The 16,999-nt window shown below is 38.5% G+C and overlaps 2 protein-coding genes across 2 annotated transcripts in view; one reads left to right on the top strand and one right to left on the bottom strand.

Annotated features, from left to right (window-relative positions):
- The first annotated feature begins 523 nt into the window (after positions 1–523).
- LOC113047948 (ETS domain-containing protein Elk-3-like) lies at positions 524–15,102 on the top strand. Its single transcript, XM_026209389.1, has 5 exons — positions 524–923; positions 8,763–8,971; positions 9,211–9,981; positions 12,290–12,412; positions 14,044–15,102. Exons 2-5 carry the CDS (start codon positions 8,765–8,767, stop codon positions 14,155–14,157), a joined length of 1,215 nt encoding a protein of 404 aa, XP_026065174.1. The 5' UTR covers positions 524–923; positions 8,763–8,764; the 3' UTR covers positions 14,158–15,102.
- A 92-nt stretch (positions 15,103–15,194) lies between these two features.
- The window catches only part of LOC113047947 (cyclin-dependent kinase 17), a 43,977-nt gene continuing 42,172 nt past the window's right edge, over positions 15,195–16,999 (bottom strand). Inside the window, exon 17 of the mRNA XM_026209387.1 lies at positions 15,195–16,829. Coding sequence (XP_026065172.1) covers positions 16,792–16,829 — 38 coding nt within the window. The 3' untranslated portion in view covers positions 15,195–16,791. The remainder of the gene's footprint in view (positions 16,830–16,999) is intronic.

Here is a 16,999-nt window from a genome sequence, read left to right on the forward strand (position 1 = left end):
AGCTTCCTGTCAGTGCATATCCCTCCAGGAAATCGAAAGATGGTTCCACCCCCTGTGGAGTCCTATGGAACTAATTTACTAAAAGATAGATTTATACTGTACTACATATAAATATCTCTTTTATATATATATATATATATATATATATATATATATATATATATATATATATATATATATATATATATATATATATATATATAAAGCACTTTGAACAAGGCAGGCAAAAGTTAGGCAATTAATTTAGCTTGCAATTCCACAACTTTTTTACAAATTACAGCAGTATTTGTCTATCAGAATATTTAAAATCCATTAAAATGAAAAAAAAAAAATCACAATTTCAAATGGAGAAACCGCCCATTTCACAGAATGACCTATTTATTCTCTTTAAGATTTTTTTTCCACTTTAGTAAACGTATGAGGGCATTTTCTAGCAACCTGATCCCCAAACGTCGGAATCACACACACACACACGAAATGTGTGTAGAGGAAGGAACACGGACTCCTCCCGGCGGGTCCCGGGCAGGAAGAGGGTGACGTCAGTGTGCAACACTCGCAGCAGATTCAGGTTACAGTATAGTGCGTGCGCGCGCGCGCGTGTGTGCCAGTGTTCTTGAATGTCGGATGGTGGCTGGAGGAGGAAAAGCGTGTTTACACAGACGGGCCGAGCACCTGGGGAATAGAGCACGGCGAGAGGAAGTGAGCCGGCTCGCTGTCTGCCTGCACCAACTTCCTGCTCAGAGAGAGAGAGAGAGCGAGAGTGAAAGAGAGAGAGAGAGAGAGAGAGAAAACAGTCGGGATCCCATTACAGACCGACTGAGAGCTGCCGAGACGGCCGACAGCATGGAAAAACAGCGCATTATACGGAATTCCTTTTAATAACGTGAAAAGGGACCCCAAAAAGCCTGACCATTACGCACAAGGTATGTGAATAATCCATCCGTACTATCTGAACGCTGTATACATGGTTTTTAAATGTGTAATTACTTCATAATAACATAAAAAGGAAGAAACCTTCCAAAGTACAAGACTGAAACTTGATATCCCCCAAAAAAGAATGAACCTATGCAAACGAAGGAGCTGTTTGAAATGTTCAGAAGTGATGTTTGAGACTTAAATGTATACCTTTACGTAATTAATGTATCTATATCTATCTATCTATCTATCTATATATATATCTATATATATATATATCTATATATATATATATATATATATATATATATATATATATATATATATATCTATATATATATATATATATCTATATATATATATACACACGAATAGATCGATTTTGGCAGTAACAGACACAGAAGACACTTCAAGTGTTCACAGTCCCCCGTTACTTACGCGCAATTTACGCACTGTGTACGCACGGCGGAGGAAAGTTTGAATACCTGTTGAGCTCACGATTTGTGATGTGTATTTCAAAGATTTTGTTGGTCGTACATTTGAAAGCAGGGCTGCTAGAAAAGGCTGAAATTTGGCTCCTGGCGCTTTAAACGCACTAGTAGAGTTTCAGGTTTGTCTGGAAACAGCAGCAGACTAATTGCCATGCGCTTCCGGATTGAAACTGGCAAGCAGACAGTATCTTGAAAATGAGTCATTGGGGCAAACAAAGAAACTTCAGTTCAGCCCTTGGAGCTGATGTTACCCCTGCATCTGGATATGCTGGGGATTATTTGTCATGATTGGAAAAGATCGATGTTTGTGAGCCCAAAATGTTTTGGGAGACTTACTGTAAGTCACACATGTATTGACTTCAGATAGCAGATGATGCTAGAGTCTACTCAGATCCAACCCAATATGTCCCTAAATTCACCACAGATGTCCTAGCATAGTAACCAGGTGCAGTTTGTCAAGTTCATGTTCAACTATGACAACCAGAAAGTGTCCACATACTGTTTGTCTTCCATTTAAACTGTTGTATTATCATTTGAAATGAGATGTTTTGGTACAAAAGTGCGCTTGTGTTTTAAATCTAATGCCACTTTGGATGCAGTTTCCTTCCGTTTTGGAGTTTTGGACACACTGCGTGTAAAGTCTACAGTCACGTTGCTCCTATCTACTTCCTGTATGTTTAGAAAGGTTGGATAGATTTGCAATTAGACAGGTTTTGGTGTCTTACACAGACATTATTTCAAACACAAGGCATTTAAAACAAATATTCAATCAAAGGTGATTAGTAGGATTATTATACTGCTATTTCAGTATTTTTTTAGCCTTTAATGTGACAGCATATTCTCATAAATGGTTTAAAAGAGGAAACTATTATTTTGATCAAACAGCCGACTAGATCCAACAGTTTAATGCAAGAAGTAAAATGCCATAAATTCAAGTTTAATGTAATCATTTAAACATTTTTTTACCATAATATTTCTGTACTTGCCTGGAATTTTTTTTTTTTTTTAAAGAGAAAACATAATTTCTATCAAAGAGGCAATTAGATTAAAAAAGTTTAATGCAAGCAGTCTAAACTCTAGTTTAAAGTACAGTATAAGGAGTGTTTTCTAAACTCATTTGCTATTAAAAGCAATGTCATTCTGAAGTGTCCGCACTCTTTCTGAATCCACTATATGGACACAGACACACAGTCAGACGTTCTTGGATCTGTCTGCGTAATTTCAAGAGCTGCAGCTCTCTCTGGAGAAATGTGGTCGTGGAGAGAAGTCCTTCACGGCTCTTTTTCCCCATCTCTTAAGCAGGATCTCCTTGAATTTTCCACTGCAGTCTGTGTGCGCAGGAAGAGCGCACATTTAGTCATGGCGAAGTAATGTCTGTGCACACCAACTAATCTTATTACGAGTTTCCGCTGGTGCTACAGTGGAGGGGTTTGTGAGCACGACGGCAAGTTTGGTGTTTAAAAGCTGTCTAGGGGCCATTCGAAAGACTGGGCTTGGTTTTTAGGGTCCAAACAGTCCCTGGGTGTCTGTTGTGGGATTCTTGATGGGTGTGAGCGTGTCACTTTTCGCTGGAGAGAGCCTAGAGTGCATCTTCTCACCTGAAAGATCTTCCTCTTTCCCTTTTTAAACACACACATACACCGGCAATGTGTGGAGCTTTTAAAAAACAGCCTTGTCAGACAGTATATGTTGCCTGTTAAGCCACTGACAGACTGAGCTGTTGTCTGTTTCTGTGTCTACAGACATGTTCCTCCGGTCTACTTCCTGTATGGTTAAATGGGTTGGATAGATTTGATGGTGTGCAGGTTTTCTTGGTGTTTTCCATTGGCATTTTTTTGAAAAGCAGTTCTAATATAGTTTCAAGTGTTCTGGAACTTCAGTGCTGCAAAAAGTAAATGATCTGTGGCGTTTGAAAAAGACGACTGCTTGATGCATTGCTCACCTTTGGTGATCTGAGAAAAAAAAAGGTTTGAATGTATAAAATTAAGTAAAATCTACTCTGCGAAATAATATTAAAATTCAAGTATATCGTCAGCTTGCAATTTAAAATAATAAAACTAAATAACATTTACGTTAATAATGAATATACATCGACACTGAACAGTTTTTGAAACCTCAATCTTTGGTACCCAAAAATGTAAAAGAAAAGTAAAAAAAACAGTAAAAAACTAAAATGAATTCCAAAACGCAAAACAAGTTACTGAACTTCAATACAACAATAAAATTAACAAAACTGCAAATAAAACAGCAAAAAGACCACCTTAATTATTTATCACACAATGCATTATGGGAACAGTGCATTGCAAATGTAGATAGATTTAATTAAATGTTAAATGTCTTTTTGAAACCTGCAATTTTTCTACTTTGAAATGAATATGAGACACTGTTATAAACGAATCAAGGAAATAAGTATTCGAGTAGATTTTAAAGTTCATATAATTTACTGGATGGAAAAAAAAAAACATTTTCTGCTGCATTTACTTCAAAACAAAATCTTTTTTGTGTATATTTTCTACAATAATGTCAGAAATCAAGAGTTTTTCTGTGGCAAATAAGTACTTTGCTTAAAGTTTTCTTACTGATGCTTTGGTTTAGATGCTATCTGTGGACTTTTTTCATATTTTCTCCACTATTTGGGAAAAAAAACATGGTTGACCAGACCTAAAAATTACTATTGTTACTGACAAGCAGATGTTGAGAGACAGAATCCCTGTGGACTTACTGATGCCACATCAACTATCTGTAAAAACTATGGATGATTCATTTATTTCATCCTAAATTCCACGCAGTGGGTTAAAACATCTTTAAACCCAATGACCATGAAGCTGATGCATGCCAGACAACAGCACAACAACAGAGCCAATGCAGCAAGGGTGTCTTTTTGTTTAGCGCACACTGTCTATTATTTATTTGTGTCGAAGAAAATCCTGGCTAAGGATTTAGACTTGGCTTCTGCACTGTATATGTCATTGCTTATATTGAATGATAAAAGAAGAGACTTTGCATGTGCAGTTTTTTTTTTTTTAATTTTCCCTTCTTGCGATAATCTAAAAATGACTTTTACAGCCATGTTCCGTGCAGAAACCTCTCCATACGGCCAAGAGCTTTTGAAATCAGCTTCCTCTGTTTATTCCTTTTGATTAGGGCAGTAAATCTGGGAATCAGGGAGTCTGTTGATCATGGTGTCACATACAACATGTCTGTCTTTATGGGCGAGAGGTTTGTGCCAGCATGAAAAGAGAAGAGGAAACCTCCCGTTTGTGCCTTGTGTCCGTGGCGTTCCCGTGTTTGCTCCCCGCAGCAGGAATTCCTACCTTTCAGTTCGGGATCGGTATTCCCAGGAAGACGCCCTTCAAAGGAGAATTGGAGGAAGTCCTGATATAGACAGTTTTACGGTCGTTTAACGCAGATGCTCCGCTCAGAGGATGCTGGAGCAGGAAATGGTTTTATTTCACTTCACTGGGGGTTTGGAAAAATATAACTGGGTATGTGATGTACAGTGAGTTTTTATGTTCTGCCCATGAATTAAGTATGCGATTTAACTGTATATTGCCTCATGAGTATGTATAATGAGATCTGTGTCACATGTAGAAGAGTAATGAATGAGTGTGTGTGCGTGTGTGTGTGTGTGTGTGTGGGTGTGTGAGAAAATGCACACTACTTCCTGGTAAATATCTGTAGCCTGTATTGGCAGCATTTTCCAAGGACTTCCTCCTTTGTCACCACATGTCTGGCCGAATCTTGCTGTTTCGATCTCTTTACACTCATTCTGGGTGATATTCCAACCAAAGACATCTGAAAAAAAGACAAAAAAATGCACATTTACTTTCGTGATACATGTTCTAATTTGTCAGGAATTATACACTGCTTGTTATTCAGGTGTGAAAAAAATAAGCATAATCTTTCATCACAATGTAATAAAATGTTACTTGTTTTCTTAAAATTTTTCCCACAATTTTTCGCAATTGATTTCTGATGGATAAAATGAAGCGTTTTATATGGAAATGTCACATTACTACATTAAAATGTAATCAAATTTTATTTTTACTTTTTAAATAAAATGTACTTATTTTACAAACATTTTTATCAATCCAGTTGCTAAAAGCATTTTTTTTAAAAATGTCACACTCTACATTAAATTGAAATAAAACTTAATTTTATTATTTCGTTTTTTTTTTATATTTACGAATTTTTCAAACATTTCTTTTATAATCCAGTTGATTACCAACTAATAAAACTGATTTAAAAAAGTGTTTTATTAAAAAATACATCACATTTCGAAATGTAATGACTTTAAGTATATATTTTTTTTATATATATATATATATATATATATATTTACCCATTTTCCAGCCAATTTTCATAATCCTACTGATTCCCAATGACATTTTTTGGAAAAATACATCACATTACAGAAGCACAGTGGGTCGCGAACAGCATTTCATTTTGTAGAGTGTTTTTGATTTCAGCCTGTCCTGCTGGACTTTGGGGTCGTTTGCTTCTTTAGACTCATTATTCAATCAATCCCTCGATGACTTCCAGAGCCGGCTGTTTGATGAGCGAAAACCAGGGTGAAAGTTTAAGCTTGTGTGTCTTTGTCAAAGTTATGTCTGCAACCAGGGAGTTCCTCTCAGCCAATAAAACATGCTCCGTGTCAGAGCTATCCACACTAGTGTGTCAGCCAGCCTCGTTTCTCCATCTACCGCTCTCAGTCTCGTTCTTTCCTTCCATCCATCTCGGGAGAGCATTGGCTCAGGCAGCAGTAAACGCCAGCCAGCCCGCCCTGTTTGACTGACTTACAGTTACCAGAGGGCATGATGTAATGCTAGTTAAAACCGAGGAGTGTGTTCAAACACACACACATATATATGAAAGCTTTGAATTCGAGTCAAACTGGTTTCCTCATGTCTACTGAACACCTCTCAGACCTCAACCTGAGGTCCATTACATTCCTCCACCCAGCTCTTCCTGCTGTCCTGCATCCCAACACTATCTTCTCAAATTCAATATATTAAGTATATGCATGTGTCTTAAAGGGATAGTTTACCTAAAAATGAAGTTTGTGGTCATTCACCATCATGGCATTCCATGGCTTGATTTACTCTTAACTGAGAAACACAAAATGAGAAATTTCGAACAATGTTCACGCTGCTCTTTTTCACACAGTGAAAACATGCACATATTGAAATGTGTGATTGAAAATAGACAATTTGTATTTATTTATTTGTTAGTTTGTTACCATGTTATAATCTTAGGTGACTTTCATAAAGAACATGGTAATTAAAAAATAAATAAAAAGATAGATAATTACGTTTTTAAACATATAATATAAAATAATTATTTATTTATTACATATAAATTTTTTATAAGATAGTTTTTTTTATGTTCTGCTTAAACACCATACTTGAGACAACATTATACGTATTTAATAGTAACTGTACTAAAACGTCTTATTTCTAATTTTATATATAAAATAATAAATTATATAAATTATATATATATATATATATATATATATATATATATATTTATTTAGCTTATTTCAGTAATTTTTTGTTATTCTTTTTCGTTTTATTTTCGACTTTCATTTCAATTTGTAACAGGTTAATTTGCCTGTTGTTTGAATACAGTAAAACGTTAGTCTTGTCACCATAAAAAAGCTCAGTAAAATGTTGCATCCCAAGGTCAAAGTGTACAGGTTTTGTAGTGGATCTATCGTTTTTTATATCCCCTTAATATTCCAGGGATGCAGAGGAAGAGGTTATGAGAGTACACTAAGGGCAAGCGTGTGGCAAAAAAGGCCATGATGACAGCGGTCACAGGAAGTTGCCCAAGAAAGATTTAAACTTCCTGTACTTTTGGGCTTTTAACATTGAAGCACTGCGTCTTCCTGTTGGAGTGAATCACAGACCACATGCATGAAGGAGTTTTGTTAACAACAAAATCCTTATCTTACACCCAATGGATCCATACTAACTGACTTTGTTGTTTAAGTCTAAGTGTGCCGGAAAAAAATCATTAATTTTCTTTTTTAACTATCAATGATCTTGTGCAGAAATGTAACATCACGCAAAAAAAAGTATATATATTGTGGAACCCATTCTTTAATGAACAGATATCTCAAAGGAACAGCATTTAATGGATCCTTGCTGAATAAAATCATTAATTTCTTACGAAAAATATTACGGACCAAAAACACCTGAATGGTAGTGTGAATGACAGAACTGAATTTTAATTTTTGGGTGACCTATTCTTTTAAGAATGTAATTTCCCCCTTAACCCACTTATCTCTGGTCACTCTAATCTATGTTCCTAAACAAGGTCTTGTGGATAAACTCCATGTTTACCCTGTTATTAATCTCTGTTCACCAGTGGGTGTATTTGCCTGCCTTTGAGCGGACACCTTCATCCCAGAGAGGACCGCGGCACAGTTGATATTGGAACATGTGGCTTATTTGCGATTCATTCCCATGTCAGTCTTTCTGGCTTATAGCTCTTTGTTGTTTATTGGCCTTTGCGTTAATGTACAACAGAACAGGAAATGCTTGCAGAGTTTGTGAGAGGGCACCCAGGAATTACGTTTTTTGATCATGCGAGAGAGGGAAAAGGGGAAATTAAAGAGAGAGAGAATGAATTCAGGAGCATGAACGCAGCGTTCTTTAATGTGGCCGAGTTTGTACGACTGTTGCTCTGTCCTCTCCCTCTAAACCACTTCCTGTTTGGAACCTGCATGGATATTTTACAAATGCAGTCACGCTGGGAAGGATGTCTGATTATCAGATCAATTGAAACAAGCTGCCGGTCCGAGCTAATCCACAGACACGTACTAAATTTGGCTTTGTGGTACCATAGCATCCTCCTTCAGATCTTTAAACCTTGTTAGGGTCATTAAATGTGTCCTCAAGCCTCCTTTTGTTGCCCGATAAACACAGAAAGTGTAAATTTGGCTAATTTAAATTAGATTGAAACTCTTATGAAATTATGCCACACTATCACCTTGTTTACAACGATATCAGTATGAGATGCAACACTTGTTACAAAACAGCAACAAATGTTCTTTATTGGCAAACTATAGGAAACTTTCCTTAACTTTTTCTTAGTGTAAAGAACAATTAACAAAAGATGTTAAAGGTTCTTCCTGGAACCATTGATTCCAACAAAGAACCTTTATTAGACTTTATCATCAAACTTACAATTTGAATTGGTTTAATGACTGTACACTCCATTTCTGGTTCCAAAAAGAACCTTTCAGTGACCAGTTCTTAAAAGTACCATTTAACTAGATTCTGTGAAAAAAAAATCAGCCTGATTATGATTATTCAATTGTAAATATACTGTTGATGTTTTCTCTGACAGATATGGAGAGTGCAATCACGCTGTGGCAGTTTCTGCTACAGCTACTGCTGGACCAGACCCATAAGCACCTGATTTGCTGGACGTCCAACGACGGCGAGTTCAAGCTGCTCAAATCGGAAGAAGTCGCCAAACTCTGGGGCCTGCGCAAGAACAAGACCAACATGAACTACGACAAACTTAGCCGAGCACTACGCTACTACTATGACAAGGTTACACAAGCTCATATTTAATAATCATTCTCAACAGAAAACTCAACCATTTTTGTACGGAAACAATTTTTCTTTAAATTTTTTTATAAAATGTAAGTGTGAAGTTTCAACCCTAAACCTTATCATCAGTGGGGCTTAAGCAGATCCTACTAAACCACACACCTGAGATTGTTCGTCAAAATATCAAGTAGTTACGAATTGCCGTTAGAGGTATAATAATCATTCTCTTTCTTTCGCAGAACATCATAAAGAAGGTGATTGGCCAGAAGTTTGTATACAAGTTTGTTTCATTCCCTGATATTCTGAAGATGGATCCCCAAGCGGTGGAGTTCGGTCGGGATGGGGGTCACGTTACAGGGGGCGTCATGTTGCAGGAGGTGGAGTCAGATTGCGGTGAGGGGGAGGAGTCTCCGAAGCTGTCACTGTCATCGCTGAGAAGCCCCGCCTGCAGGAACGAGTATCTCCACTCTGGTCTATACTCATCCTTCACAGTCAGTTCCCTCCAAAGCCCGCCTCCACTGCTGCGTCCAATCAAAGTTGAGAATCAGCGAGGGGGCGAACGAGGGGAAGAAGGACAAACGGTGATTCGCTTCGTCACTAATCGATCAGAAAAAATCGTTCCCCTGGCTTCCTCGCCACCACCTGTGTCCACAGAGGTTTTCTTTGCTTCAAAAACCTCCCCTTGCTCGTCCCGTAGCCCCTCCCCCTCTCATAGCCCTGTCTATACGCTGCGGCAAGAGCGGAGTCCGGGGGCTCGCATTGACGAATCAGAGCCGAGCGCTCAGCCTCTAAATTTATCATCCGGCCACAGGGAGCGAGCCCAGAATCAGGCCACGCCCACTGAGAGGAGGACTGGTAGCAACGGACTGCCTCCCAAAGCTCGGAAACCCAAAGGGCTGGAAATCTCCGCCCCTTCCATACTATTTTCAGGAAGTGACTTGGGCTCCATCGCCCTCAACAGCCCAGCACTGCCCTCAGGGTCACTTACACCAGCCTTTTTCACTGCACAGGTACCAAACTATGTCATATGTACATTTATTTTTATGTCACATATACATGCAAGCATAGGCACAAGCTAAAATAAATTAAAAACACCAACATTTAACTTCATATCAAACATTATTGTTCAGTAATGCTCAAATGTAACTAAAAATGAAACTTTAGACAATGTTTTAATGCTATGTTCATTAGAATATTGTGTCTAATGGGTTCTATCTATTCTATTGGATTCAGTTGAGAATTCAAGCTAAGCAGTAGATAGCAAGGCAGCTGTGCTTTTAGCAAATAGGTAATATTGGCCTGATTTTGTTAGGCTAATTTTATCATCTTGTACATTAGAAGTTTACTTATATTTACCAGAAGTATCAACAGTTTAGTTTAAGTATAAGATTACAAAAAGTGAAAAAAAGAGGAGGGAAAAGACAGACAGAATGTCATAAGCAAGAGAAGAGAGACCTGTAAGTAAAGCCATATGTCTGTAATCTTGCACACTACAGCATAGTGACACAGGACCGAGAAAAACAGAGCGAGAATGAGAAATTGATTTCACATGCTGCCCTATAGCCACAACCTGGTGATCCAAAGTCCATGACCCATGGGAAGCTACATGCTTGTGTAGATTTCTCTGCTGCTTTCTCTCTTAAAGGGATAGATCACTCAAAACTTTATTTAACATTGTTTACTTGCGCTCATATGCATACTCTGTTTGATTGGTTGCTTGACGTTTAGACTTAGAAATTTCATCCGAGCGCCAACCTCCCGCTCTCTCTCGTGAGGCCAATAAGGAAGTAACTAAAACTGCAATTCATCGACTGGCCGCTTGAGGCTGGCTGCAAAACGGAGTTAATCCCATTGACTCCCCATGTTAAAATGCCCAACTTTACACCGGAAAAAAAAAAAACTTTTACAGCCTGGTGCAAAAAATTATTTTGGTCTAAATAGCTAAATTTGCCATTCATGACAACTGTGAGGGGGGTGAACTCTTTCTTTTAAATTATATTAAGCCTTAAAGTCCTGCATAATTAAGGGCGTGGCTACTTAATTGGATTGGTGGATTACCACTGCTGACACTGCCGTCGCGCTAGGTGGGCGTGGCTTCAGCAAGTAATTACCGCCTTTTTGCCCACTTTTCATTGTCCTGGAGAGTTGCACGGTGACGCACTGCCAAGATGGCGATGGCCTGCTCTGCACACTTTAGGCTTCAAAAACACACTTCAGGAGTCTACGGTTGACGTCATGGACACTACGTCCATGTTTTTATACAGTCTATGGTTTCATCCTTGTCCAGTATCTGCGCTGTTTCTCTCAGAACATTACACACATTTAAACTAGTGTTGCCGATATCTGTTAACCCCTTCAAATGCATTCGCATCGCAGGTGTCTATTGTTGTTGCCATCACCACTACTTTGTAATAGTTGTTGTTACATTTGCTTCTTTTTTGACTGTAAACAACGGATTGGGAAGTGTTGCCATCTTCTGGACAAACTAATTACTGCAAAATTAATTCAAGAGCATAAGTGTGCATAGAAAAATCTGGCTGTGTACATGTGTACATTCAACAACATAATGAATGTCCAGTTGATGAAACGTCTTTTTGAAAAAATTATGAAATCTGGGACCTTCATACACTGTGTGCCATTGTAAAGACTTTAATTCTATCCATCACAGCCTATTTAAATTTAGTATGGCTCTAACCAGAGTAAGTTCCATTGTACGACATCAGAAAGCTTGAAATATAGTGCACAAGCCATATGGATACATTTTATGGTGCCTTTCTGGAGTTCAACAGACCCTAGTCACCATTGAAAAATTGAAATTTGGACAATTGTAAACAAAAGACAAACAGATTTTAAATGACATGACATGAATTAAGTTTAACTGTTGCTTTAAATATACAGAAACATCTGCAAAAGACAGTTATTTCATAATGCCAAATTGAGCAAAATGCTTGAACAGATAAAACAAGTGCCAACTATGTCCAGGACAGTTGTCCTACGGCTTACACGAATTGCAATTGTGCTATAAATCCTTAATGCACCCAATTTGTACTGCTCAGGTGGATAAATCTGGGAAATTTCTTTTAAAAGGTTTCTCAGAGTATTTGTGCATGACAGGCTTCACATGCTATTGACTGCTAACTGACGCAAAGACGTGTCTGGACATGCAGAGACTCCAATTCGTCTTTCCAAAGTTTCAAAAAGACATTGGGATTTCATGATCTCTGACTTCAGTGACTAATACAAATAAAATCTCATGTTCCTGTTCCCCCCTTTCACAATACCTCCTCTACTCCTCTCTCTCTCTCGCTGTCTCTGCAGACTCCCTCTGGTTTGCTGTTGACGCCCAGTCCTCTCCTGTCCTCCATTCATTTCTGGAGCAGCCTGAGTCCCGTGGCCCCCCTCAGCCCGGCCAGGCTACAGGGCCACGGGTCACTCTTTCAGGTACGCACAAAACATTCTCAAACCTGTGAAAAGAGGAATCTGAAAATGAGGATATGTTTTATTTTGTTTAGCGCTGACGTGCAAGTGTGTTTTAGAAAGTGAGCGTGTTTGTGTTTGGTGTCGAATTTCAGCCTTCATGTGAGCAAGAGGGGAAATCCTGTGGATACTTCCTGTTCTGGCCCGGGGGAGAGCGAGTGTGTAGGGAGGTGTGTGTGTGTGTGTGTGTGAGTGAAAACAACAGAATGCAAACTGTTTATTTATGCTCATCTTGTATTTTGAGGGGAGGGTCCAGTCTTTACTGTAAACATCGCTAGCCAGCAGGAAACCATTAAGGTAACCACTGCGACCGCTTGGCTCTGCCTTTACAGGAATAGTGACAGTTTGTGATGTGCGCATTTACTACCACACACACACACACATACACACACACACAGAGACAGACGTACACTCACTCCCCCACTCTCACTTCCTCCCTGGGCAGCCATAGTGGGAGTTTTCTGGTTGGTCACATGATTGTCGTTCCTGCTGTTATTGGCTGCATTGGAAAACTTTTGAGGGACGTCTGGCTTTTTTTTTTTTCACAGTGCAATTCTTCTTGGGGACTTTTTGTGTTAATTCTCTATACCTGCAAAACGTATACCAGGAAAAAAAAGATGCTTTTGAGTCAATCCAGGAAATGGATTTACTGGGGTTTGAGTGTGAGTGTATTAGGGTTTGAAAATAAGCTACAGATGTTTCCTCTGCATTGGATATGGGTGAAAAACAGCTTCCTGTTAAAAAAGGGAGGGGGTGATAACTGAAAAAGACTCTGTGTCTGTGCATATAGTCAGCTTTCACATAACAGGAAGTTTCTCTCCTAGCGCTACCGTGATGGGCTACGAGCATGTTTGTTTTGTGAACCAAAGACAGGTTTTGTTTTTGTTTTGATTTTCCTCACTGAGGTGTATTCGGGAGATATTTACAGAAACTTTTAAGAAATGCCCAGGGTTTTTTGTTGTTGTTGCAAGTGTACTTTATGGTGGTACTGAATGTATGGTATTTTTAAAAATAAGGTAAATAATTAATTATTGTATTTTGGGAATAAGATTTTTAGGGGGAAATGTCATTAAGCCTTACAGGCTTAATTTTATTTGTATTTAATTTTTTATTAATATTAGGTTAAAATGAAATACGCTTTATAAAGAAACATTTACACATATTAAAATGACAATTAAAATGTTAAAAATACTAATACATATAAAGACATGTCCATTTAACATCTATAAATAAATTAATACTACTACTACTAGTTATAATAATAATAATAATAATAATGAAATGCAGGTAGTATTTAATTTCAAAATAAAAATGAAAGGAATAAAAAAAGTATTATTATTATTATCAATAATAATAATAAATGTTGCATATAAAGCAACATGTCCAGGTATTATTCAACCTCATAATAATAATAATAATAAATCCCATTAAATAATAACTGGCTATTTATTAATAAGATTTAACCATTAAGGTGTGAACTATTATTTGGCTGGTCATCCTACTATTACTATTATATATATATAACATAGGAAGATATTGTGATTCATCATGTGTAGCATTACCTCAATGTTGTGTTTGCTCTCTGACTCTCACAGTTCCCCAACCTGCTGAACGGGCCGCTCCCGGTACCCCTGCCCAACCTGGACTCATCTTCATCCTCCTCTTCCTCTTCCTCACTCCTCCTGTCCTCCAGTGCCCAGAAATCCTGATTTCTGAACACTTCACCTATCCCCTCCCCAGAATTATACCTTTGCTCTTACACTAAGAAGGAATTATGGACCTTCATGTCTTTTTTGAGCCAGACTGCACTTTCCCCCTCTTGTGGCCACCTTCACCTACAGCGCCCTTCAGGTCTGTTCAATTTTGGACCAGCAAACTGTGTGTTTTCTTCTGTAACTCAGGCTGCCATCCAAACAGCTCACCAAAATTCCTCTGCAAGCTCTTAAAACAGGGAATTATGATGAGGTAATGCCAAAGAACATGAAGTGTCCTTTTGAGAAGATGGTGAGTCATTGGAAACCGAGCCTAGAGAATCTGTATCCTGGAGAACATGTTCAAGACCTGCCTTTTTTGGCAAGCTGTTTGTCAGAATCTCAATTTCAGATGGAGACAAACGATGCTGGACTACGTAAAACACGTTGAAAACAGCGTAGATTTTCTGTACCTCCTCTGAAGGAAAACTTCAGCGTTCCCCTGTTCTCCATTCCTAAGGTGCTTCAATTGGAAAGATCTCCCGTGTTGTTGACCAGTTCAGAAAGAGGAAACGTTTAAACCATATTAAAGGAATCTCATTAGCATTTAAGTTTATTTTTGATCTTTCCTAGGCTGTGAACCGGGTTTCTGTTCGTTTGTTGTTTGTCTGGTGTTGTATAAATTGCGTTGTATGCACTGTGCTTCAAATGTACTACCGGCTGTGCCTTTTTAGTGCGTGTAAGAATTGTGTATTTGTATTATTTTCCTGCTTAAATACGTTTTTGTAACAGACGAAATTCCATTTCAATATTGGAAAGATAAGCTTTGTAATAGCTTAGGGGTTTTTTCATTAATGCATTGATTTTTAAAAAATGTACTCTCGTATTAATATTCTATTTTTTGCTTTTCAAGAGTCAAGAAAATGTGCCTTGTGTTTCTAAAATAAAAAGCATTGAATGCGACGCAAAGTTCTCGCATCTGAACGGACACCTTGCATTCAGGAAGAAATGGACACAGACACACAAACAAAATAAACAGACGACAGAGAGTTCGCTGTATGAAACAGACCATGTTTACTTCACTGATTAAGAGAAATAAATATCTGCAGTACAAAGAGTTAAACGGTCAATTCACCCGACAGACGGGACTGTGAGCGTCTGTTTCACGGAGGCGGAGCTTACAGAACACGCACTCCATGCGTCACGTATACACACGCAATCACGCACACACCCACGCACGCATCTCCAGAAACAATCGACTCCGATTTTACAATATTAATTAACATCTGTCAGTAAAAAAAAAAAAGTAATCTTAAATCTGATATCTTCTGGGTTCTTCATGTTTATAAATGCTGGAAAAACGAAACATTGGTCCAACGCTGCTGTTAAAAACTCTTTCGTTATTACCTTTTTTTTTCCTTTTTATACACAATAAGTTTCTCTTTTGAATAAAATCGAGCACAAATGTGGGACAGTCGGACTCCAACATGCCACATTAAGATACCATTATTCACAGAAGGGTCAATATGTAACAAAAAAAAATATCTTAATACTGTTAATGAAACTAGCTCATCTTCATAGCCATCGTTTGCTTGGAGCAAAGGGTTCTGTAAAGTTACAGATCTCTATTCTCTCACACATATAACCTCACTTTCTCGCTCTTTTACAAGCGTTGCACGCACTCAGAAACTACAGAGGAGCTCTATTAATAGAAGAAACTGGTTTTGATGATGCCTCAGGAGCTCTAACGATAAAAGAAAAATTAAAAACACATCTGGCATACAAGCACTTCAGTTCCAACAGGAAGTTATCACTCTGAATGAATGCAAAAGAGGGAAAAAATTAAGGAAAGATGGTTCTCAGTTCAGAACGGTGAGGTCACAAAGTTCCTGCTGGTCCAGTGTTAGTTTTTTTTCCACCCTCTTTCTGAAGCCCACCTAGTCGAGATGGTCCCCGGTTCACGTGACGTGGCCTTAGAGGAACAAATCCACATATTTCTTGAAATGATAAGTTAAAATTTGAGGATTTGGAATGAATATTTTGAGTGTCGCTCGGTTTGAAGCGCCAGGAATCATGCCAGGAAAACCAAAAGCAAATTCAAAACACTCGTATAGGCATTCCACCTCTGTAAAACCAACACAACGACAAGACAGCTGCGATATCAACATTTTTCAACAAAATTATAATTGTTCTTTTTAAACAAAACATAACAAAACCGTGGGACTGATGTGTCCGCAACAACTGGGAGGGTCGCCCAAGAGTGAGGAAGTTACGTAGAGACAGTAGTCAATTAGCAGCAAAACAACCCCTCAGTCAATAAATATATACACGCTCACACACCCGAAGCGTCACACGGGGGAAAGGGAAGGGGGCATCCAGATGAGGCCGATGGGCGTTCTGGCTCAAGGCTGCATGCTGGATAGCGGGACACTGAGGGTGGGGGGAGGGGGGGGGGTACAGCGGGTTCGGCAGATCCCCTTCACCACGCATGCACACACGACAATCACCCTCTCTCTGTGAGCTAGGGGGGACTAAATCTGTTAGTCTATACAACACAGTCACGGAATAATCGCTGTAGAACTGATCCGTCAAGTGTGTGTGTGCTTGTGAGAGTGTGTGAGAGTGATGGCCAAGAGCATGAGGGAACGCAGTTTAAAACAGCATGCTCTGCCGTCTGTTCTTGCTGTTGCCTGTGAGGAGAGAGACAGAAGGATTAGTGTGAAAAGGAGGAGAGAGCAAGGTGTACAAGGTTACAAAATAATTAAAATATATATTTTATAAAGAACCGTTTTAAATATTCAGTTAAGAAATATATTAGCTTTATATAGAAGACGGTGTACAAGTTGACACAATAATGAAC

The sequence above is a fragment of the Carassius auratus genome, chromosome 29 (genome assembly GCF_003368295.1).
Source record: "Carassius auratus strain Wakin chromosome 29, ASM336829v1, whole genome shotgun sequence".
Taxonomy (NCBI): Eukaryota; Metazoa; Chordata; class Actinopteri; order Cypriniformes; family Cyprinidae; genus Carassius; species Carassius auratus.